We start from the raw sequence: 19,335 nt of genomic DNA, 5'->3' as shown, positions 1-19,335 counted from the left end.
CCACACAAAAGCAAACAGATATAAAGACCTACTTGTGAACAGCCAGGTAGTCCAAGACCCATCGCTTCATGAGGTAAAGATGGCAGTCTGTCATGGAGGTCCGTACACGCATTCTTGGGTATCTGTTCAAACAGTTCATCACTGCTTTTAGTTACATGTATTATGTTTATCAAGCACATTGAAGTGAGAGATACACACATTCTTGGATATCTGTTCAAACAGTTATCACTGCTTTCCACGGAAGATACACATTTGGTTATGTTTATCAAGCACATTGAAGTGAGAGATAGCATACATATCTTAAGGTACATATTCCATATTCTTTCAAAGACTTAACATAAACTGGTGAATGAAGGGGCATGTACACACAGAAGTTATAAGACAACAACTATACTGTTCAAAAAAAGAAACGCATAGTTGCTACTTGCCAAATTTGTTGTATTTTTCGAAAAAATTAACAGAAAATCCAATATTTAGATTATTTGTTTGAAATTTGGTATGGACACAGTTGAATGCACACACAGTTCATTTGCATCTTCAAATCAATCAGTCAATCAATACGATTGGGTGCCGAGGCTGTCAAGTCAGTAGGGGGTGTGACTGCCTTGAGCAGCAACAACTGCCCGGCACCTTCTGGGCATGGACTGGATCAGATGCTGTGGGATGGTGTCCCACTCCTCCTGAAGTGCCTGCAATAGATCGCGGTGATTTGCCGGCGCTTCTTCTCGCCTGCGCACACGTCTGTCCAATTCATCCCAGAGGTGTTCTATCGGGTTCATGTCTGGCGACATGGATGGCCAGGGAAGCACCTGGACATGGTGGTCGGTGAGGAACTGGGTGGTGAGTCGTGCTGTGTGCGGGCGAGCGTTGTCCTGCTGGAATATGGCATCCTGGTCAGCCAGAAGAGGAAGGGCGTGTGGGCGCAGAATTTCTTCCACGTATCGCTGGGCAGTTATGTGCCCTTGGACGTGCACCAGGGTGCTCCTTCCAGCGGTATTGATCGCCCCCCACACCATGACGCCTCCACCACCATGAACGGGTGCCTCATCCACACAGTTGGGCGCGTAACGTTCGTTTACTCTCCGGTAGACCCTCCTCCGACCATCATGTCGCTGGAGCAGGAAGTAGGACTCGTCGCTGAACCACACGTGTCTCCAGTGATTCCGGACGGTCCAGCGAAGGTGCTGGTTGCCCCACTGCACTCGGTTCTGGCGATGGCGGCGGGTGAGGACAGCTCCTCTGTGAGGTCTGCGAGCTCTCAAACCAGCTTCATGCAGGCGGTTCCGCACGGTCTGGTCCGATAATCGGTGTGGCCCGGGGAGAGCCTGGACAGAAGATGAGGCCGACAGGAAACGATTCCGGAGGTGGCGGAGCCGTATGAAGCGGTCGTGAGCAGCAGTTGTCGCCCTTGGTCTTCCCGCTCGTGGCAAGTCAGCAACGGAGCCAGTGGCTTGAAACCTGACCCACAGTCTACTGATGGTGCTCTGGGACACGTGGAAGTGCCTGGCGATTGCACTTTGACTTTGGCCTGCTTGTAAACGACCCAATGCAATTTGGCGGTCTTCTCTGCTCAATCGGGCCATCTTTCGTCGCTGAATTGTCGTCTGATTTCTTTGTGGCGAACAATCCGCTTTTATGGGTTTTGGAAGACATGGTGAGAGCTCAATATTCCCCGAGTTTCACGAGATTACACTGAAGCATGACGAGTGGTTATGCCAAATGAGCAATTTTGACATTGTAGCCACTGATAACGCATGCGTCACGTGCAGAGCTCACTTGTGGCAATGGACGAAAGGTCGACGACCAGATAAACATTTCCTGCAGTTTGGTGGATATCCTTGTAGCCATATTACTAAATTATCCAAATATTACAATTTGGTCACATATGACCAAGGTCAAGGTCACTTTGACCCTTATGAAATGTGACCAAAATAAGGTAGTGAACCACTAAAAGTGACCATATCTCATGGTAGAAAGAGCCAATAAGCACCATTGTACTTCCTATGTCTTGAATTAACAGCTTTGTGTTGCATGACCTTTGATGACCTTGACCTTGGGTCAAGGTCACATGTATTTTGGTAGGAAAAATGTGTAAAGCATGTGAGTCGTAAGCTGAATTGTCGTCTGATTTCTTTGTGGCGAACAATCCGCTTTTATGGGTTTTGGAAGACATGGTGAGAGCTCAATATTCCCCGAGTTTCACGAGATTACACTGAAGCATGACGAGTGGTTATGCCAAATGAGCAATTTTGACATTGTAGCCACTGATAACGCATGCGTCACGTGCAGAGCTCACTTGTGGCAATGGACGAAAGGTCGACGACCAGATAAACATTTCCTGCAGTTTGGTGGATATCCTTGTAGCCATATTACTAAATTATCCAAATATTACAAGCTATGCGTTTCTTTTTTTGAACAGTATATAATAATAACAAGAAGGGCAAAGCCCATACGACTCACATGCTTTACACATTTTTCCTACCAAAATACATGTGACCTTGACCCAAGGTCAAGGTCATCAAAGGTCATGCAACACAAAGCTGTTAATTCAAGACATAGGAAGTACAATGGTGCTTATTGGCTCTTTCTACCATGAGATATGGTCACTTTTAGTGGTTCACTACCTTATTTTGGTCACATTTCATAAGGGTCAAAGTGACCTTGACCTTGATCATATGTGACCAACTTGTCTCATGATGAAAGCATAACATGTGCCCCACATAATTTTTAAGTTTGAAACAGTTATCTTCCATAGTTCAGGGTCAAGGTCACTTCAAAATATGTATACAATCCAACTTTGAAGAGCTCCTGTGACCTTGACCTTGAAGCAAGGTAAACCAAACTGGTATCAAAAGATGGGGCTTACTTTGCCCTATATATCATATATAGGTGAGGTATTGAATCTCAAAAACTTCAGAGAAAATGTGAAAAATGTGAAAAATAGCTGTTTTTTAGGCAACATTTATGGCCCCCGCGACCTTGACATTGAAGCAAGGTCAAGATGCTATGTATGTTTTTTGGGGCCTTGTCATCATACACCATCTTGCCAAATTTGGTACTGATAGACTGAATAGTGTCCAAGAAATATCCAACGTTAAAGTTTTCCGGACGGACGGACGGACGACTCGGGTGAGTACATAGACTCACTTTTGCTTCGCATGTGAGTCAATAATAATAATAATAATAATAAATGGAAAATTTCCTAAATAAATTATCATTTAATTAATATACTTACCCGAATCACATTAGCATTGAGTCACCTGAGATGCTTATCACTGAAAAACGCTTACCCGGCTAAAGAATTTAAAGGGAAGCAACCCCATCACCAAAACGAAAGTGAAAGTAGCTTTGGTAATGGGCCAGTACACCGGGAGTTACCTCCCATACGGGTGTATGCCACGTCACTTCCTCTAGGAACACGTGCCTATTATCATACGGCTTTAAAAAATCTTAAAACCATAAGCGGGGCAGGTGGGAGGGAATACAGTATGTGATTCGGGTAAGTATATTAATTAAATGATAATTTATTTAGGAAATTTTCCATTTAATATCATATTCTTACTCCGAATCACATTAGCAGATAACATCAACAAGGCGGTGGGCTAGAAATGAATCAAAACTCACCATCAAGTTCTGGACAGGAACTGGCCTGCTGCTATGAGCGCTGGAAGGCCTCTGGAGCCATCCTGTCGAAGAGCTGTGACGTCCCGAAGATAAAAGTTTATGAAAACATCTTCGGAACGCCAATACGCAGTTGTCAGCACCTCCTCTAGACGTCTGGAGCGCAGAACTGCCAGAGAGGATGCCCACGCCCTCGTTTCATGGGCTCGGGCCGAGTCAAGTGGCAAGGAGGGCATAACCCCCCCCCTCTTTGTGCGACTCCACTCATAAGCCTGCTTGATGAGCGAGGACACCCACCGGGCCAACGTTACCTTCGACAAATCTTTCTCGCGCCTAGTAAGGAGAGAGATAAACAACAACTTCTGAGAACTAGACCGAATCGGCTGAGTCCGGGCTAAGTACAGACGAAGTGCCCTCACAGGGCAATTGACCGAATCGGGGTCATCCGGGGCCAACGCGCTGGTCAGAGCCTTAACTCTAACCAGCGGAGAGGCCTGCCCCGGAGACTGATTCTTGGCCAGGAAATCAGGCCGGAAACGCAAAGATGCGGAACCGTCCGGCTCAAAGGAGATATCTCCAGGCTGACCCGACAGGGCGTGGACCTCGCTACCCCGTCGGGCCGTAGCCAACAAAAGGAGAAACAGCGCTTTGCGAGTGACATTGAACAGACTGGCCTCGCTTAAAGGCTCAAAATCCGCAGAACGAAGGAATTCCAGGATTAAAAACAAGTCCCACTTGGGAGCGGGCAAACGAGCTTTAGCTTCCTTAAGAGCAGCCCCTTTAATGACTGCAGCTATAACGCCCCCGACTCGAACAGAACGACCAATCTGCTTAAGAGTCGCCGAGATAGCGGAGCGCCGGACCCTCAACGAGGAGACTGAGGCGCCCTGCGAAGACATGAAAGAGAGGTGGTTAGCGACCTGAATAGAGCGCGGAGCCACCGAACTCACCCCTCTAGCTGAACACCAGGCAGTCCATGCCTTCCAGTGGGAAGCATAAACTGAAGAGGTGGACGCTCTATGCGAGCGAGCCACCAAGTCCAGAGTCAAAGACGACGCCCCAGAGCGCTTCAGCGAGTCCCGAACAACTTCCACACGTGAAGCTTCAGAAGACTGGGCTCCTCGTGTGGAATGCCTGTTCGGGGCTGCACTAGTTCCCCTCGCACGAGTGCGAGAGGAATGGGGGGCCCTTGGGCGAGCCGAAGAAGATCTGGAAACCAGACCTGCGACGGCCACAGAGGAGCGACCAGAAGAAGAAGGGCCGGCTCCTCCATCTCCGCTTTCCGGATTACTCGGCTGAGTAACGGAAAGGGAGGAAAGGCGTACGCCTCCAGACCCGTCCAGGGAAAGTCCAGAGCGTTCACTCGCCATGCCTGAGGGTCCGGGAATGGCGAGACGAACACCGGAAGCCTCTTTGAGTACCTTGTGGCAAAAAGGTCCACCAGAGGCTTTTGGACCTGGGCCCAAAGGCGAAGCAGTGCCCCGTGAGTGATCGTCCACTCCGACTGAAGCACTGTACCGGAACGACTGAGCGCATCCGCCAAAGTGTTCAGCCTCCCTGGAAGGTACCTGGCCGAGATCGTGATATGATGCTGAAAGCACCACACCAGGATCTCGCAAGCCCTCTCCGAGAGAGACGGGGACCGCGAGCCTCCCTGCTTGTTGATGTACGCCGCCACTGTCATGTTGTCTGTAAACAGACGAACATGTTTGGCGTACAGGGAGGGCAGAAACTTGGCCAGAGCTAGAGCAACTGCCTCTAGCTCCAGCAAGTTGATGTGCCACAAGGACTGCTCCGTCGTCCACAGACCGGAAGTAGTCTGAAGATCTGTATGTGCCCCCCAACCCTCCCTGGACGCATCTGTAAAGAGGTCCAGGTCGGGGAGGGGCACGACGATCGGAACACCTCTGCAGACCCACTCCGTGTCCAACCACGGAAGGGTCGCAGACTGGAACCATCCCTGCAAAGGGATGAGGGCGTCCCAGTCCACCAGAGGAGAGTCCACAAACGGCTTCAGCGCGAACTGAAGCGGACGTTTGTGGACCCGGCCCAGTGAAACCAGAAGAGCCATAGACTCCATCTGCCCCAAGATGGAGGCGAGCGAGCGGATGGAAGCCATCAGGAGAGGTAAAGTGGAGCGAATCTGGGCTTGGAGCTTGTCCACCCTTCTCTGAGAAGGCTGGACAGTCCAAGCGACCGTGTCGAAAGACATCCCCAGATAAGTGAATGTCTGTGACGGGGTCAGCTCCGACTTTACCCGGTTGATCGAGAACCCCAACGAGTTGGATTCTCGAAGAACCGTCAGGGTATCCTGCGAACAGCCGCTCTGGGACTGGTTCATGATGAGCCAGTCGTCCAGATAAGCCCGCAGACGGATACCCTGGGACCTCACCAGTGCACAGACCTGTCTCACCACCATGGTGAAAATCCATGGTGCGAGAGACAGCCCGAAAGGGAGTGCGCGAAACTGGTAGATCTGATCTCCCCACCGGAAACGAAGCCATTTCCGGTCGGCCGGATGCATAAGAATGTGAAAGTATGCGTCCGTGAGATCGATCGAGGTCACCCAGTCTCCTGGGCGGAGAGAGTCTCGGACAGAGGCTGGCGTCTCCATCTTGAATTTTATCTCCCTCAAGAAAGTATTGAGGAGAGATAAATCCAACACGGGACGCCATCCTCCTGATGCTTTGGGAACAGCGAACAGACGCCCGTAAAATCCCAGGGAGCTGTGGACCCGAACTCTCTCCACCGCGCCCTTCTGCTCCAGGGAGGCAATTTCCGACTGCAAGACGGAACGTGCTTCCTGCGAGAAGGGGGGCTTGAACCGCGGAGGCACTCGGGTAAGAGGCGCCTTTTCCTCCCGCCAGAGTAGACGGAAGCCCGATCTCACCACTCCCACAATCCATTGGCTGTCTACTACCGACATCCAACGAGAAAGTGCCCGGGAGGGGCCTCCCGCCATCACCAAGGTGGAGGGCGGGAGGGAGGTGAGATCGGGAGCGCTTCATTGGGGGTGTGGCTTACTTCCAGAGCCGCCACGCCCCCTCCCCGATGCCGTCCTCTTCTTCCCACCACGAGCGGCCGGCGGAGCCTGCCGCTTCTGAGCTGGCTTGGGGTTAGACGATGTCTGAGCCTGCTTCTGTTTAGAAGGCTGAGACTGTTTCACCCCCTTCAGAGTGTAGTCAAGGAACTGACTGTCCTTGTTTGACTGAATCTCCTTCTGTCTGGCATCCAGTGCCAGCGGACAGAAGAGAGACTCCTCTGAGACCGGGGAGACTCTCAAGGTCTCCCTAGTAGCCAGTTCCGTGAATTGGGACTGCGAGAGGAAGAGATCCCTCCTGCAGAGTACCGCTTGGGTGTACTGCAGGGAGGAAAGACGCAATTGTTCCTCATTGACCTTGGCCAATGCGGCCAAAAGCGCAGAGACATCGTCCGCATTCTGTTCTTCACTGAGAGTGAAAGGAACTAGCGAATCGGTCAATGCCCGAGACAGAGCCCGAACGAGAGTCTCCGCAATGGAGGACAGTTCGATCTGCCGACGTCCAACCTCCTCAGCAGAGAGGAGGGAAGCCTCGGAAACCGGCAAAACCGAATCACGCTTGATCGGTTTAGTCAGAAGAGGCAGCAATTCCCGGGAAACCGGAAGGGTAGCCCTAGGGAGTGCAAAAGACGCCAGCCAATTCTGGCTCTGATTGGGCATGCCAAGCTTCCTATTGGCCGTAGGCACGAAGGAAGAGGCTTGGGCAGCTGAAGCCACCCACTGCTGAGCTGATTCCGGAACTGGACCAAAAGGAAGCAGTAACGGAACAGGCACTGGCCGAATACCACTCCCCGCATGTGCTGGACGAACCAGTGAATGCGAAAGTTGGTAAGCCACTGACGGAGACTCGGCGAACCGGAAGGAAGAAACATCCTCCTGTGCCGGCCGGAAGTCCGCCATGGCAGAAGGAACGAATGATGCGGAAGAGTCCGCAGCCACCACCCCTTCAGGAAAATAACGAGACGTTACTTCCGCCGCGACGTCAAGAACAGCCTTGAGCTTCGACGGAAACACGCCCCGCGACTCCTCGCTGACCACTGATGGAGCATCAGAATAGTCACACGTGGAACCCTGACCGAAGTCACCAGTTCCGGAAGCAGAAGCATGCCCTGGCAAACCGGAAACCGGAAAAGCCTGAGCACTAACGTCATCCTGCCGCCCAAAATCCTGTGAAGGTAAAGGGTAAGCAGGACGACCATCCGCAAAAACCGGAGCTGGATGAGCTGACGTCACTCCCCCGACTGAGTGGAGTGATGCCTGCTCAAGCCTAGGCGCTTGAAAGCCGGAAGGCGCACGCTGTAATCCACTATCTGGTATCCGGAAGGAACCACCAGAAGAGGAAGAAGCGTTTCCGGCCGAAACCGGAAGTGTAGTCAACGGAACCGCAAAATGCGGAAGTGAAGACTGCACTGGTTGACTTCGCGATCCGGAAGGACCGGAAGTCAGTGAATACTCCATCCTGCCGCGACCGCCGTAGCGTGCCGGAGCGGACGGATCATCACTTCCGGCAAGTGCCGGAAATGCGGCAGTCGAAACCGACTGCCGCCGCTGTTCGAACAAGTCCGGGGCCTCGTAGGTTATCGCCGGAAATGAAAGATCAGCAAGGTATCGGTCGTGACCCGATGCGAAAGAGCTGTCCCCCGAAGGAGAACGTCCAGGCGCCTCACGAGGGCTATCGGACCAGCTCTGCTTACCAACCGACGCTGAAGAGGGAGGACGCTGCTCCAAGCCGGAAGTGGAGGACAAAGACACGGAAGCCAATGCCCGGACGTAACTGCCAGATGCCGGAAACGCCGAACTGCTGGCGACGGAACGCTGAAATTCTGCCTGCACCAAGCTGCGGATTTCTGGAACCAGTGACTTTAACAGAGAGGAAACCAACGCACCTTGTCCAGGTGCTAACAAAGAAGACGAAGTCTCCGATGTAGAGACAGGTGCAGAAGTAACAGTAGCGCTAGGCGCCGCAAAAGAAGCAGAAGTAGTAACAGCGCTAGGCGCCGAAATTGGTACAGCCAACAAAGTGTTACGCTCTTGGTCTGTAACAAGTAACGTTGCTTTGGAAGAGGAAGACTTAGCCTTAATTTTCCCCTTGGGGTCCGACTTGCCACGGCGCTTGTCTGAATCAGACATGTTGACAACAACACGTGGCAACGCGAAAAAATTTACTGAAACATAAGTCTAAACGACTGGAAAATTCAGTAAACACACGCACTAATGCGTTAACAAAATACTATAGCTAAACTTGCCCCACAAGCAGAGGCACGGAGAGCTACAAACAAAGTCACACGAGCTAGAAAACTAACTCACACAACAAAATGGCGACACGCAAGACACTGACACAAACGTCAACAACACGTGGCAAAGCCAAAAAGATTTACTGAAACGTAAGTCAAAACGACTGAAAACACAGTAAACACACACGCTTACGCGTCAACAAAATACTAAAGCTACACTTGCCCAAACAGAAAGAGGGCACGCAGAGCTACTAGCAAAGTCACACGAGTTAGCTAACTAACTCACACAACAAAATGGCGAAACACGCAAGTCACTGACACACAAGTCCGTAAAAAACGGACAACGTACAGTAACGAAACAGCGCAAACAACCAACAACAAACGGGAACGAGCTCACCAAACTGTAGGCAAGGCGAGCAGACAAGCTGGGTAACGTGGCCGGCGGGTGTCACTCAAACACACAAGGTCAGCCACAGAGCGTCAAAAAGTGAACCGTCCTCTCCGAGGTGAAAAAGACGTATGATAATAGGCACGTGTTCCTAGAGGAAGTGACGTGGCATACACCCGTATGGGAGGTAACTCCCGGTGTACTGGCCCATTACCAAAGCTACTTTCACTTTCGTTTTGGTGATGGGGTTGCTTCCCTTTAAATTCTTTAGCCGGGTAAGCGTTTTTCAGTGATAAGCATCTCAGGTGACTCAATGCTAATGTGATTCGGAGTAAGAATATGATATTAAATGAGCATTTATATAGCGCAACATCATAACTTTACAATTATGCTCTTTGCGCTTGACACATTTAATCACATTTGATCATTTTGATCCATTGTTTACTCATCTTTTTATTTGTTTGTTTGTTTTTGTTGTTTAATTGCCTGCTTGCTAAAAGAGATGAAATTTGGTAATTAAGGGGTGAACTAACCGTGTCAAGACTGCCGGGTCAAACACCTCCTCCTTGTTAGCGTCAGCCAGCGTCTTTACCAAGAGCACACGATCCAGCCCCTCGCTCATCCCGATCACGTCCTTCCGTGACGACTGCCCTGAAACATGTAGAGACACAACACTGTACACACACGCACAGACATAACACTGCACACACAGAGAGCGGCATGCAATCCAACCCCTCGCTCATCCCGATCACGTCCTTCCGTGACGACTGCCCTGAAACATGTAGAGACACAACACTGTACACACACGCACAGACATAACACTGCACACACAGACAGCGGCATGCAATCCAACCCCTCGCTCATCCCGATCACGTCCTTCCGTGACGACTGCCCTGAAACACGTAGAGACACAACACTGTACACACACGCACAGACATAACACTGCACACACAGACAGCGGCATGCAATCCAACCCCTCGCTCATCCCGATCACGTCCTTCCGTGACGACTGCCTTGAAACATGTAGAGACACAACACTGTACACACACGCACAGACATAACACTGCACACACAGAGTGCGGCATGCAATCCAACCCCTCGCTCATCCCGATCACGTCCTTCCGTGACGACTGCCCTGAAACACGTAGAGACACAACGCTGTACACACACGCACAGACATAACACTGCACACACAGACAGCGGCATGCAATCCAACCCCTCGCTCACCCCAATCACGTCCTTCCGTGACGACTGCCCTGAAACATGAAGAGACACAACACTGTACACACACGCACAGACATAACACTGCACACACAGAGAGCGGCATGCAATCCAACCCCTCGCTCATCCCGATCACGTCCTTCCGTGACGACTGCCTTGAAACACGTAGAGACACAACACTGTACACACACGCACAGACATAACACTGCACACACAGACAGCGGCATGCAATCCAACCCCTCGCTCATCCCGATCACGTCCTTCCGTGACGACTGCCCTGAAACACGTAGAGACACAACACTGTACACACACGCACAGACATAACACTGCACACACAGACAGCGGCATGCAATCCAACCCCTCGCTCATCCCGATCACGTCCTTCCGTGACGACTGCCCTGAAAAACGTAGAGACACAACACTGTACACACACGCACAGACATAACACTGCACACACAGAGAGCGGCATGCAATCCAACCCCTCGCTCATCCCGATCACGTCCTTCCGTGACGACTGCCTTGAAACACGTAGAGACACAACACTGTACACACACGCACAGACATAACACTGCACACACAGAGAGCGGCATGCAATCCAACCCCTCGCTCACACCAATCACAACCTTCCAATCACTGCTCTGAAACTTGTAGCAACATAACACTGCACACACAGACAGGAATCACATCACTCTATCTACTCCCCCCTGGATTTGGCTGGCATCAAAACGTACAGACACAAAACATCTCATCCTATATCCAGACTTCTCTTATAAAAGCCAACATCATTTCATTCGTTCTGTCCAGTTGGCTCATATTTGAGAAAGACACAGTCACAAGAGCTGTTCACTTCATGCATGGACTCGACCTTGCTCACCTTTGACCTTAGCCCCTGGCAGGGGCAGCTCGACATTGTCCTTGATAGCAGACAGCAGCATGACGAGGGAGGCGCGCTTCTTACGGAACATGTGCAGCACGTGGTTGAGGTTGATGTCCGTGATCAGGTCACACCCCACCACCAGAAGGTCCGATGACTCCTGATTCACACGACAACATACTGATCAGTAAAGTGGGCTGCAGTCTGGGCAAATATTGATGGCAAGGTTTGCTCCTCAAAGGCCCTCTCCACCTTGTGAAAACAGTTGGCCGCTGTCTCAGGTCTGGCCAGGCTTTATCATGGGATAAGACCATCTCTCCACTTGGTCACATACCAACACTGAACAGCCTGGGTGTTACACGGGACAAGACCATCCCTCCACTTGGTCACATACCAACACTGAACAGCCTGGGTGTTACACGGGATAAGACCATCCCTCCACTTGGTCACATACCATCACTGAACAGCCTGGGTGTTACATGGAATAAGACCATCTCTCCACCTGGTCACATACCAACACTGAACAGCCTGGGTGTTACATGGGATAAGACCATCCCTCCACTTGGTCACATACCAACACTGAACAGCCTGGGTGTTACATGGGATAAGACCATCTCTCCACTTGGTCACATACCAACACTGAACAGCCTGGGTGTTACACGGGATAAGACCATCCCTCCACTTGGTCACATACCAACACTGAACAGCCTGGGTGTTACATGGAATAAGACCATCTCTCCACCTGGTCACATACCAACACTGAACAGCCTGGGTGTTACATGGGATAAGACCATCTCTCCACCTGGTCACATACCAACACTGAACAGCCTGGGTGTTACATGGGATAAGACCATCTCTCCACTTGGTCACATTCCAACACTGAACAGCCTGGGTGTTACATGGGATAAGACCATCTCTCCACTTGGTCACATACCAACACTGAACAGCCTGGGTGTTACATGGGATAAGACCATCCCTCCACTTGGTCACATGCCAACACTGAACAGCCTGGGTGTTACATGGGATAAGACCATCCCTCCACTTGGTCACATGCCAACACTGAACAGCCTGGGTGTTACACGGGATAAGACCATCCCTCCACTTGGTCACATACCAACACTGAACAGCCTGGGTGTTACACGGGATAAGACCATCCCTCCACTTGGTCACATTCCAACACTGAACAGCCTGGGTGTTACATGGGATAAGACCATCCCTCCACTTGGTCACATACCAACACTGAACAGCCTGGGTGTTACATGGGATAAGACCATCCCTCCACTTGGTCACATACCAACACTGAACAGCCTGGGTGTTACATGGGATAAGACCATCTCTCCACTTGGTCACATACCAACACTGAACAGCCTGGGTGTTACATGGGATAAGACCATCCCTCCACTTGGTCACATACCAACACTGAACAGCCTGGGTGTTACATGGGATAAGACCATCCCTCCACTTGGTCACATACCAACACTGAACAGCCTGGGTGTTACATGGGATAAGACCATCCCTCCACCTGGTCACATACCAACACTGAACAGCCTGGGTGTTACATGGGATAAGACCATCCCTCCACTTGGTCACATACCAACACTGAACAGCCTGGGTGTTACATGGGATAAGACCATCCCTCCACTTGGTCACATACCAACACTGAACAGCCTGGGTGTTACATGGGATAAGACCATCCCTCCACTTGGTCACATACCAACACTGAACAGCCTGGGTGTTACATGGGATAAGACCATCCCTCCACTTGGTCACATACCAACACTGAACAGCCTGGGTGTTACATGGGATAAGACCATCCCTCCACTTGGTCACATACCAACACTGAACAGTCTGGGTGTTACACGGGATAAGACCATCTCTCCACCTGGTCACATACCAACACTGAACAGCCTGGGTGTTACATGGGATAAGACCATCTCTCCACTTGGTCACATACCAACACTGAACAGCCTGGGTGTTACATGGGATAAGACCATCTCTCCACTTGGTCACATACCAACACTGAACAGCCTGGGTGTTACATGGGATAAGACCATCTCTCCACTTGGTCACATACCAACACTGAACAGCCTGGGTGTTACATGGGATAAGACCATCCCTCCACTTGGTCACATACCAACACTGAACAGCCTGGGTGTTACATGGGATAAGACCATCCCTCCACTTGGTCACATTCCAACACTGAACAGCCTGGGTGTTACATGGGATAAGACCATCTCTCCACTTGGTCACATACCAACACTGAACAGCCTGGGTGTTACATGGGATAAGACCATCCCTCCACTTGGTCACATACCAACAAGGAACAGCCTGGGTGTTACATGGGATAAGACCATCCCTCCACTTGGTCACATACCAACACTGAACAGCCTGGGTGTTACACGGGATAAGACCATCCCTCCACTTGGTCACATACCAACACTGAACAGCCTGGGTGTTACATGGGATAAGACCATCCCTCCACTTGGTCACATACCAACACTGAACAGCCTGGGTGTTCTCTGTGCACACTGCTATTTTTTGTACAGAATTAATTTTGTAAAAAGCACTTGTGCCTTTCTCGGAAATCAATTCATCTAAAAATTCCAACTCACTACATCAAGCTGTCAGGGTGTTGATTTTTGGTATGTGACCAAATGGAGGGTTGATCTTATTCCATGGAAAAGCCTGAGATGGTGAGGCAAACTGTTTTCAAGGGGTGGAGTGGGCTTTGAAGCATTCCATTCAAAAAATGACACTGTCAACAGCTTACTCAGAAAAAGTTTGGCATTTTCTACTAAAACAAATGTGTGGCATACATATCTTGCTCACTGAATTATTGCACACTTGATTCAGCAAATACTGTACATCTTGCCCTACACACAGCAAATACTGTACATCTTGCCCTACACACAGCAAATACTGTACATCTTGCCCTACACACAGCAAATGCTGTACATCCTGCCCTACACACAGCAAATACTGTACATCTTGCCCTACACACAGCAAATACTGTACATCTTGCCCTACACACAGCAAATACTGTACATCTTGCCCTACACACAGCAAATACTGTACATCTTGCCCTACACACAGCAAATACTGTACATCTTGCCCTACACACAGCAAATGCTGTACATCCTGCCCTACACACAGCAAATACTGTACATCTTGCCCTACACACAGCAAATACTGTACATCTTGCCCTAGACACAGCAAATACTGTACATCTTGCCCTACACACAGCAAATACTGTACATCTTGCCCTACACACAGCAAATACTGTACATCTTGCCCTACACACAGCAAATACTGTACATCTTGCCCTACACACAGCAAATACTGTACATCTTGCCCTACACACAGCAAATACTGTACATCTTGCCCTACACACAGCAAATACTGTACATCTTGCCCTACACACAGCAAATACTGTACATCTTGCCCTACACACAGCAAATACTGTACATCTTGCCCTACACACAGCAAATACTGTACATCTTGCCCTACACACAGCAAATGCTGTACATCCTGCCCTACACACAGCAAATACTGTACATCTTGCCCTACACACAGCAAATACTGTACATCTTGCCCTACACACAGCAAATACTGTACATCTTGCCCTACACACAGCAAATGCTGTACATCTTGCCCTACACACAGCAAATACTGTACATCTTGCCCTACACACAGCAAATACTGTACATCTTGCCCTACACACAGCAAATACTGTACATCTTGCCCTACACACAGCAAATACTGTACATCTTGCCCCACACACAGCAAATACTGTACATCTTGCCCTACACACAGCAAATACTGTACATCTTGCCCTACACACAGCAAATACTGTACATCTTGCCCTACACACAGCAAATACTGTACATCTTGCCCCACACACAGCAAATACTGTACATCTTGCCCTACACACAGCAAATGCTGTACATCTTGCCCTACACACAGCAAATACTGTACATCTTGCCCTACACACAGCAAATGCTGTACATCTTGCCGTACACACAGCAAATACTGAACATCTTGCCCCACACACAGCAAATACTGTACATCTTGCCCTACACACAGCAAATACTGTACATCTTGCCCTACACACAGCAAATACTGTACATCTTGCCCTACACACAGCAAATGCTGTACATCTTGCCCTACACACAGCAAATACTGTACATCTTGCTCTACACACAGCAAATACTGTACATCTTGCCCTACACACAGCAAATACTGTACATCTTGCCCCACACACAGCAAATACTGTACATCTTGCCCTACACACAGCAAATACTGTACATCTTGCCCTACACACAGCAAATACTGTACATCTTGCCCTACACACAGCAAATGCTGTACATCTTGCCCTACACACAGCAAATACTGTACATCTTGCCCTACACACAGCAAATACTGTACATCTTGCCCTACACACAGCAAATACTGTACATCTTGCCCTAGACACAGCAAATACTGTACATCTTGCCCTACACACAGCAAAGTCACCAGCAGAAAGTAGATCTTCAACGGCAGGCAAGTGCTGCGGTCATCACAAGAGTATGTGTCCGTGTACGTCTGACAACATGTCTGGACTCAAGTTTTGTGTAAGGGGGGTTATATTTGACATCTGAAGAGTGACCTTAAACTAATGGTCTAACTGTGAAATCATCATACTTGGCAATCAGTACACACATATAATAATCCAACCCTATTTAATCTGAAAACTGTGGTCCTGATGTGATTGTGTGTGTGTGCCTGTTTGGTCTGGGTGTTTGTACGTGCTAGTTCACATGTGCTTGTGAATCTTCTTCTTCGTTCATGGGCTGAAACTCCGACGTTCATTCATGTCTTTGCATGATTGGGTTGTGTATAACTGTTTTACCCCGCCATTCAGGCAGCCAAACGCCGCTTTCGGAGGTGCTGTGTGAATCAACTAACTGTTTCATGCAAGGGAGGTTACTCACGGGAATCTTGGAGCGAACGTGTCGCAACATCTGAGCCGTTCCCCACTCATCCAGATCAGGGACGGACACAAAGTCCAGCCGCATCTTCACGCCACACGTGTCGGTCAGTGCCGTCCGGATCTCATCCTCGTACATCTTGGGTACAACCACGATGGCCTCTGTGAGCATGGGGACACACTCTCATCAACACACAACTCTGAAAATGCTCCTCTTTGCTAACAAATTATACTGATAATTTTTTCATCTTCTATAATTCACCTTTGGCTTTCCATGGCGACCACCTGTACTGTCTATTACGACCACTTTTTGTAGGTCTTTTAGGTGGTCATTACGTACAGGTTCAACTGTACGTGTACATCCTATGGCACTGTATCTGCGTATGTGTCACTCTTGAAAATGTTTGCATCTGTTAAAAGCACTGATTACATGGTAAGACAACACACGTACAGTACTCAGTGTTGTTCCCAGCCTACAGTACTCAGTGTTGTTCCCAGCCTACAGTACTCAGTGTTGTTCCCAGCGTACAGTACTCAGTGTTGTTCCCAGCCTACAGTACTCAGTGTTGTTCCCAGCCTACAGTACTCAGTGTTGTTCCCAGCCTACAGTACTCAGTGTTGTTCCCAGCGTACAGTACTCAGTGTTGTTCCCAGCCTACAGTACTCAGTGTTGTTCCCAGCCTACAGTACTCAGTGTTGTTCCCAGCCTACAGTACTCAGTGTTGTTCCCAGCGTACAGTACTCAGTGTTGTTCCCAGCCTACAGTACTCAGTGTTGTTCCCAGCCTACAGTACTCAGTGTTGTTCCCAGCCTACAGTACTCAGTGTTGTTCCCAGCCTACAGTACTCAGTGTTGTTCCCAGCCTACAGTACTCAGTGTTGTTCCCAGCGTACAGTACTCAGTGTTGTTCCCAGCCTACAGTACTCAGTGTTGTTCCCAGCCTACAGTACTCAGTGTTGTTCCCAGCGTACAGTACTCAGTGTTGTTCCCAGCCTACAGTACTCAGTGTTGTTCCCAGCGTACAGTACTCAGTGTTGTTCCCAGCCTACAGTACTCAGTGTTGTTCCCAGCGTACAGTACTCAGTGTTGTTCCCAGCGTACAGTACTCAGTGTTGTTCCCAGCCTACAGTACTCAGTGTTGTTCCCAGCCTACAGTACTCAGTGTTGTTCCCAGCCTACAGTACTCAGTGTTGTTCCCAGCCTACAGTACTCAGTGTTGTTCCCAGCCTACAGTACTCAGTGTTGTTCCCAGCCTACAGTACTCAGTGTTGTTCCCAGCGTACAGTACTCAGTGTTGTTCCCAGCCTACAGTACTCAGTGTTGTTCCCAGCCTACAGTACTCAGTGTTGTTCCCAGCCTACAGTACTCAGTGTTGTTCCCAGCCTACAGTACTCAGTGTTGTTCCCAGCCTACAGTACTCAGTGTTGTTCCCAGCCTACAGTACTCAGTGTTGTTCCCAGCCTACAGTACTCAGTGTTGTTCCCAGCCTACAGTACTCAGTGTTGTTCCCAGCCTACAGTACTCAGTGTTGTTCCCAGCCTACAGTACTCAGTGTTGTTCCCAGCCTACAGTACTCAGTGTTGTTCCCAGCCTACAGTACTCAGTGTTGTTCCCAGCCTACAGTACTCAGTGTTGTTCCCAGCGTACAGTACTCAGTGTTGTTCCCAGCCTACAGTACTTAGTGTTGTTCCCAGCCTACAGTACTCAGTGTTGTTCCCAGCCTACAGTACTCAGTGTTGTTCCCAGCCTACAGTACTCAGTGTTGTTCCCAGCCTACAGTACTCAGTGTTGTTCCCAGCCTACAGTACTCAGTGTTGTTCCCAGCCTACAGTACTCAGTGTTGTTCCCAGCCTACAGTACTCAGTGTTGTTCCCAGCCTACAGTACTCAGTGTTGTTCCCAGCGTACAGTACTCAGTGTTGTTCCCAGCCTACAGTACTCAGTGTTGTTCCCAGCCTACAGTACTCAGTGTTGTTCCCAGCCTACAGTACTCAGTGTTGTTCCCAGCCTACAGTACTCAGTGTTGTTCCCAGCCTACAGTACTCAGTGTTGTTCCCAGCGTACAGTACTCAGTGTTGTTCCCAGCCTCAGAGAAAAACAAGTCAGTTAGACCTGGACTGAAAATATGTATAGGTCCAAATGTCCTTGCTTTGTCCGCTTGGTAGGTAAAATGATTGATAAGAAGACCTAATATAACATAATAAGTCAAAACTATCAGACAGTCCACCTGAAAGAGGTCAGACCAACACGTCACATAAAAAAAGAATTAGTCAATGACCGAAGACCGAGGCCTGGAAACAACAATCAATCAATCAATGACGCTTATATCGCGCATATTCCGTGGGTACAGTTCTAGGCGCTCTGCAGTGATGCCGTGTGAGATGAAATTTTATACGGCCAGTAATTGCAGCCATTTCGGCGCATATTTACCTTTCACGGCCTATTATTCCAAGTCACACGGGTATAGGTAGACAATTATTAACTGTGCCTAAGCAATTTTGCCAGGAAAGACCCTTTTGTCAATCGTGGGATCTTTAACGTGCACACCCAATGTAGTGTACACGGGGGGGGAGTTCGGACACCGAAGAGAGTCTGCACACAAAGTTGACTCTGAAATAAATTTCCGCCGAACCTGGGATCGAACTCACGCTGACAGCGGCCAACTGAATACAAATCCAGCGCGCTACCAACTGAGCTATATCCCCGCCCCAGCACAACACTGCAGTACTGAGAAGCAGCGTGCCACTGCAAGCCAGTGTGAGGACGTACCTGGGAATCCATGGCGTTCCAGCATGCTGACGGGGTAGTACACCATGGGGCAGTTCCCCACGGTCAGCAGGGCTTTCGGACACTGGCTGGTCAGCTGGCTCATCCCCGACCCTTCCCCCGCCGCCATCACAACTGGTATCAACTCCATTATGTTGGCGCTAACTTCACACGGCTTGCTCAAGCTTGACCTTAGCTGAAACAGGACAAGGAACTTACAGGTGAC

The 19,335-nt window shown here is 49.7% G+C and overlaps 1 protein-coding gene across 1 annotated transcript in view; it reads right to left on the bottom strand.

The window, feature by feature from the left end:
• LOC138967668 (translation initiation factor eIF2B subunit gamma-like) overlaps positions 1–19,335 on the bottom strand; it is a 28,154-nt gene that overhangs the window by 6,619 nt on the left and 2,200 nt on the right. Inside the window, exons 2-6 of the mRNA XM_070340307.1 lie at positions 19,113–19,305; positions 16,349–16,506; positions 11,379–11,538; positions 9,817–9,934; positions 33–122 (exon numbers count right to left, since the gene is read on the bottom strand). Coding sequence (XP_070196408.1) covers positions 33–122; positions 9,817–9,934; positions 11,379–11,538; positions 16,349–16,506; positions 19,113–19,260 — 674 coding nt within the window. The 5' untranslated portion in view covers positions 19,261–19,305. The remainder of the gene's footprint in view (positions 1–32; positions 123–9,816; positions 9,935–11,378; positions 11,539–16,348; positions 16,507–19,112; positions 19,306–19,335) is intronic.

This window comes from Littorina saxatilis, linkage group LG5 (genome assembly GCF_037325665.1).
Source record: "Littorina saxatilis isolate snail1 linkage group LG5, US_GU_Lsax_2.0, whole genome shotgun sequence".
Classification (NCBI taxonomy): Eukaryota; Metazoa; Mollusca; class Gastropoda; order Littorinimorpha; family Littorinidae; genus Littorina; species Littorina saxatilis.
Note: the sequence above shows the minus strand (reverse complement) of the source record. Positions and strands in the feature narration are given on the sequence as shown.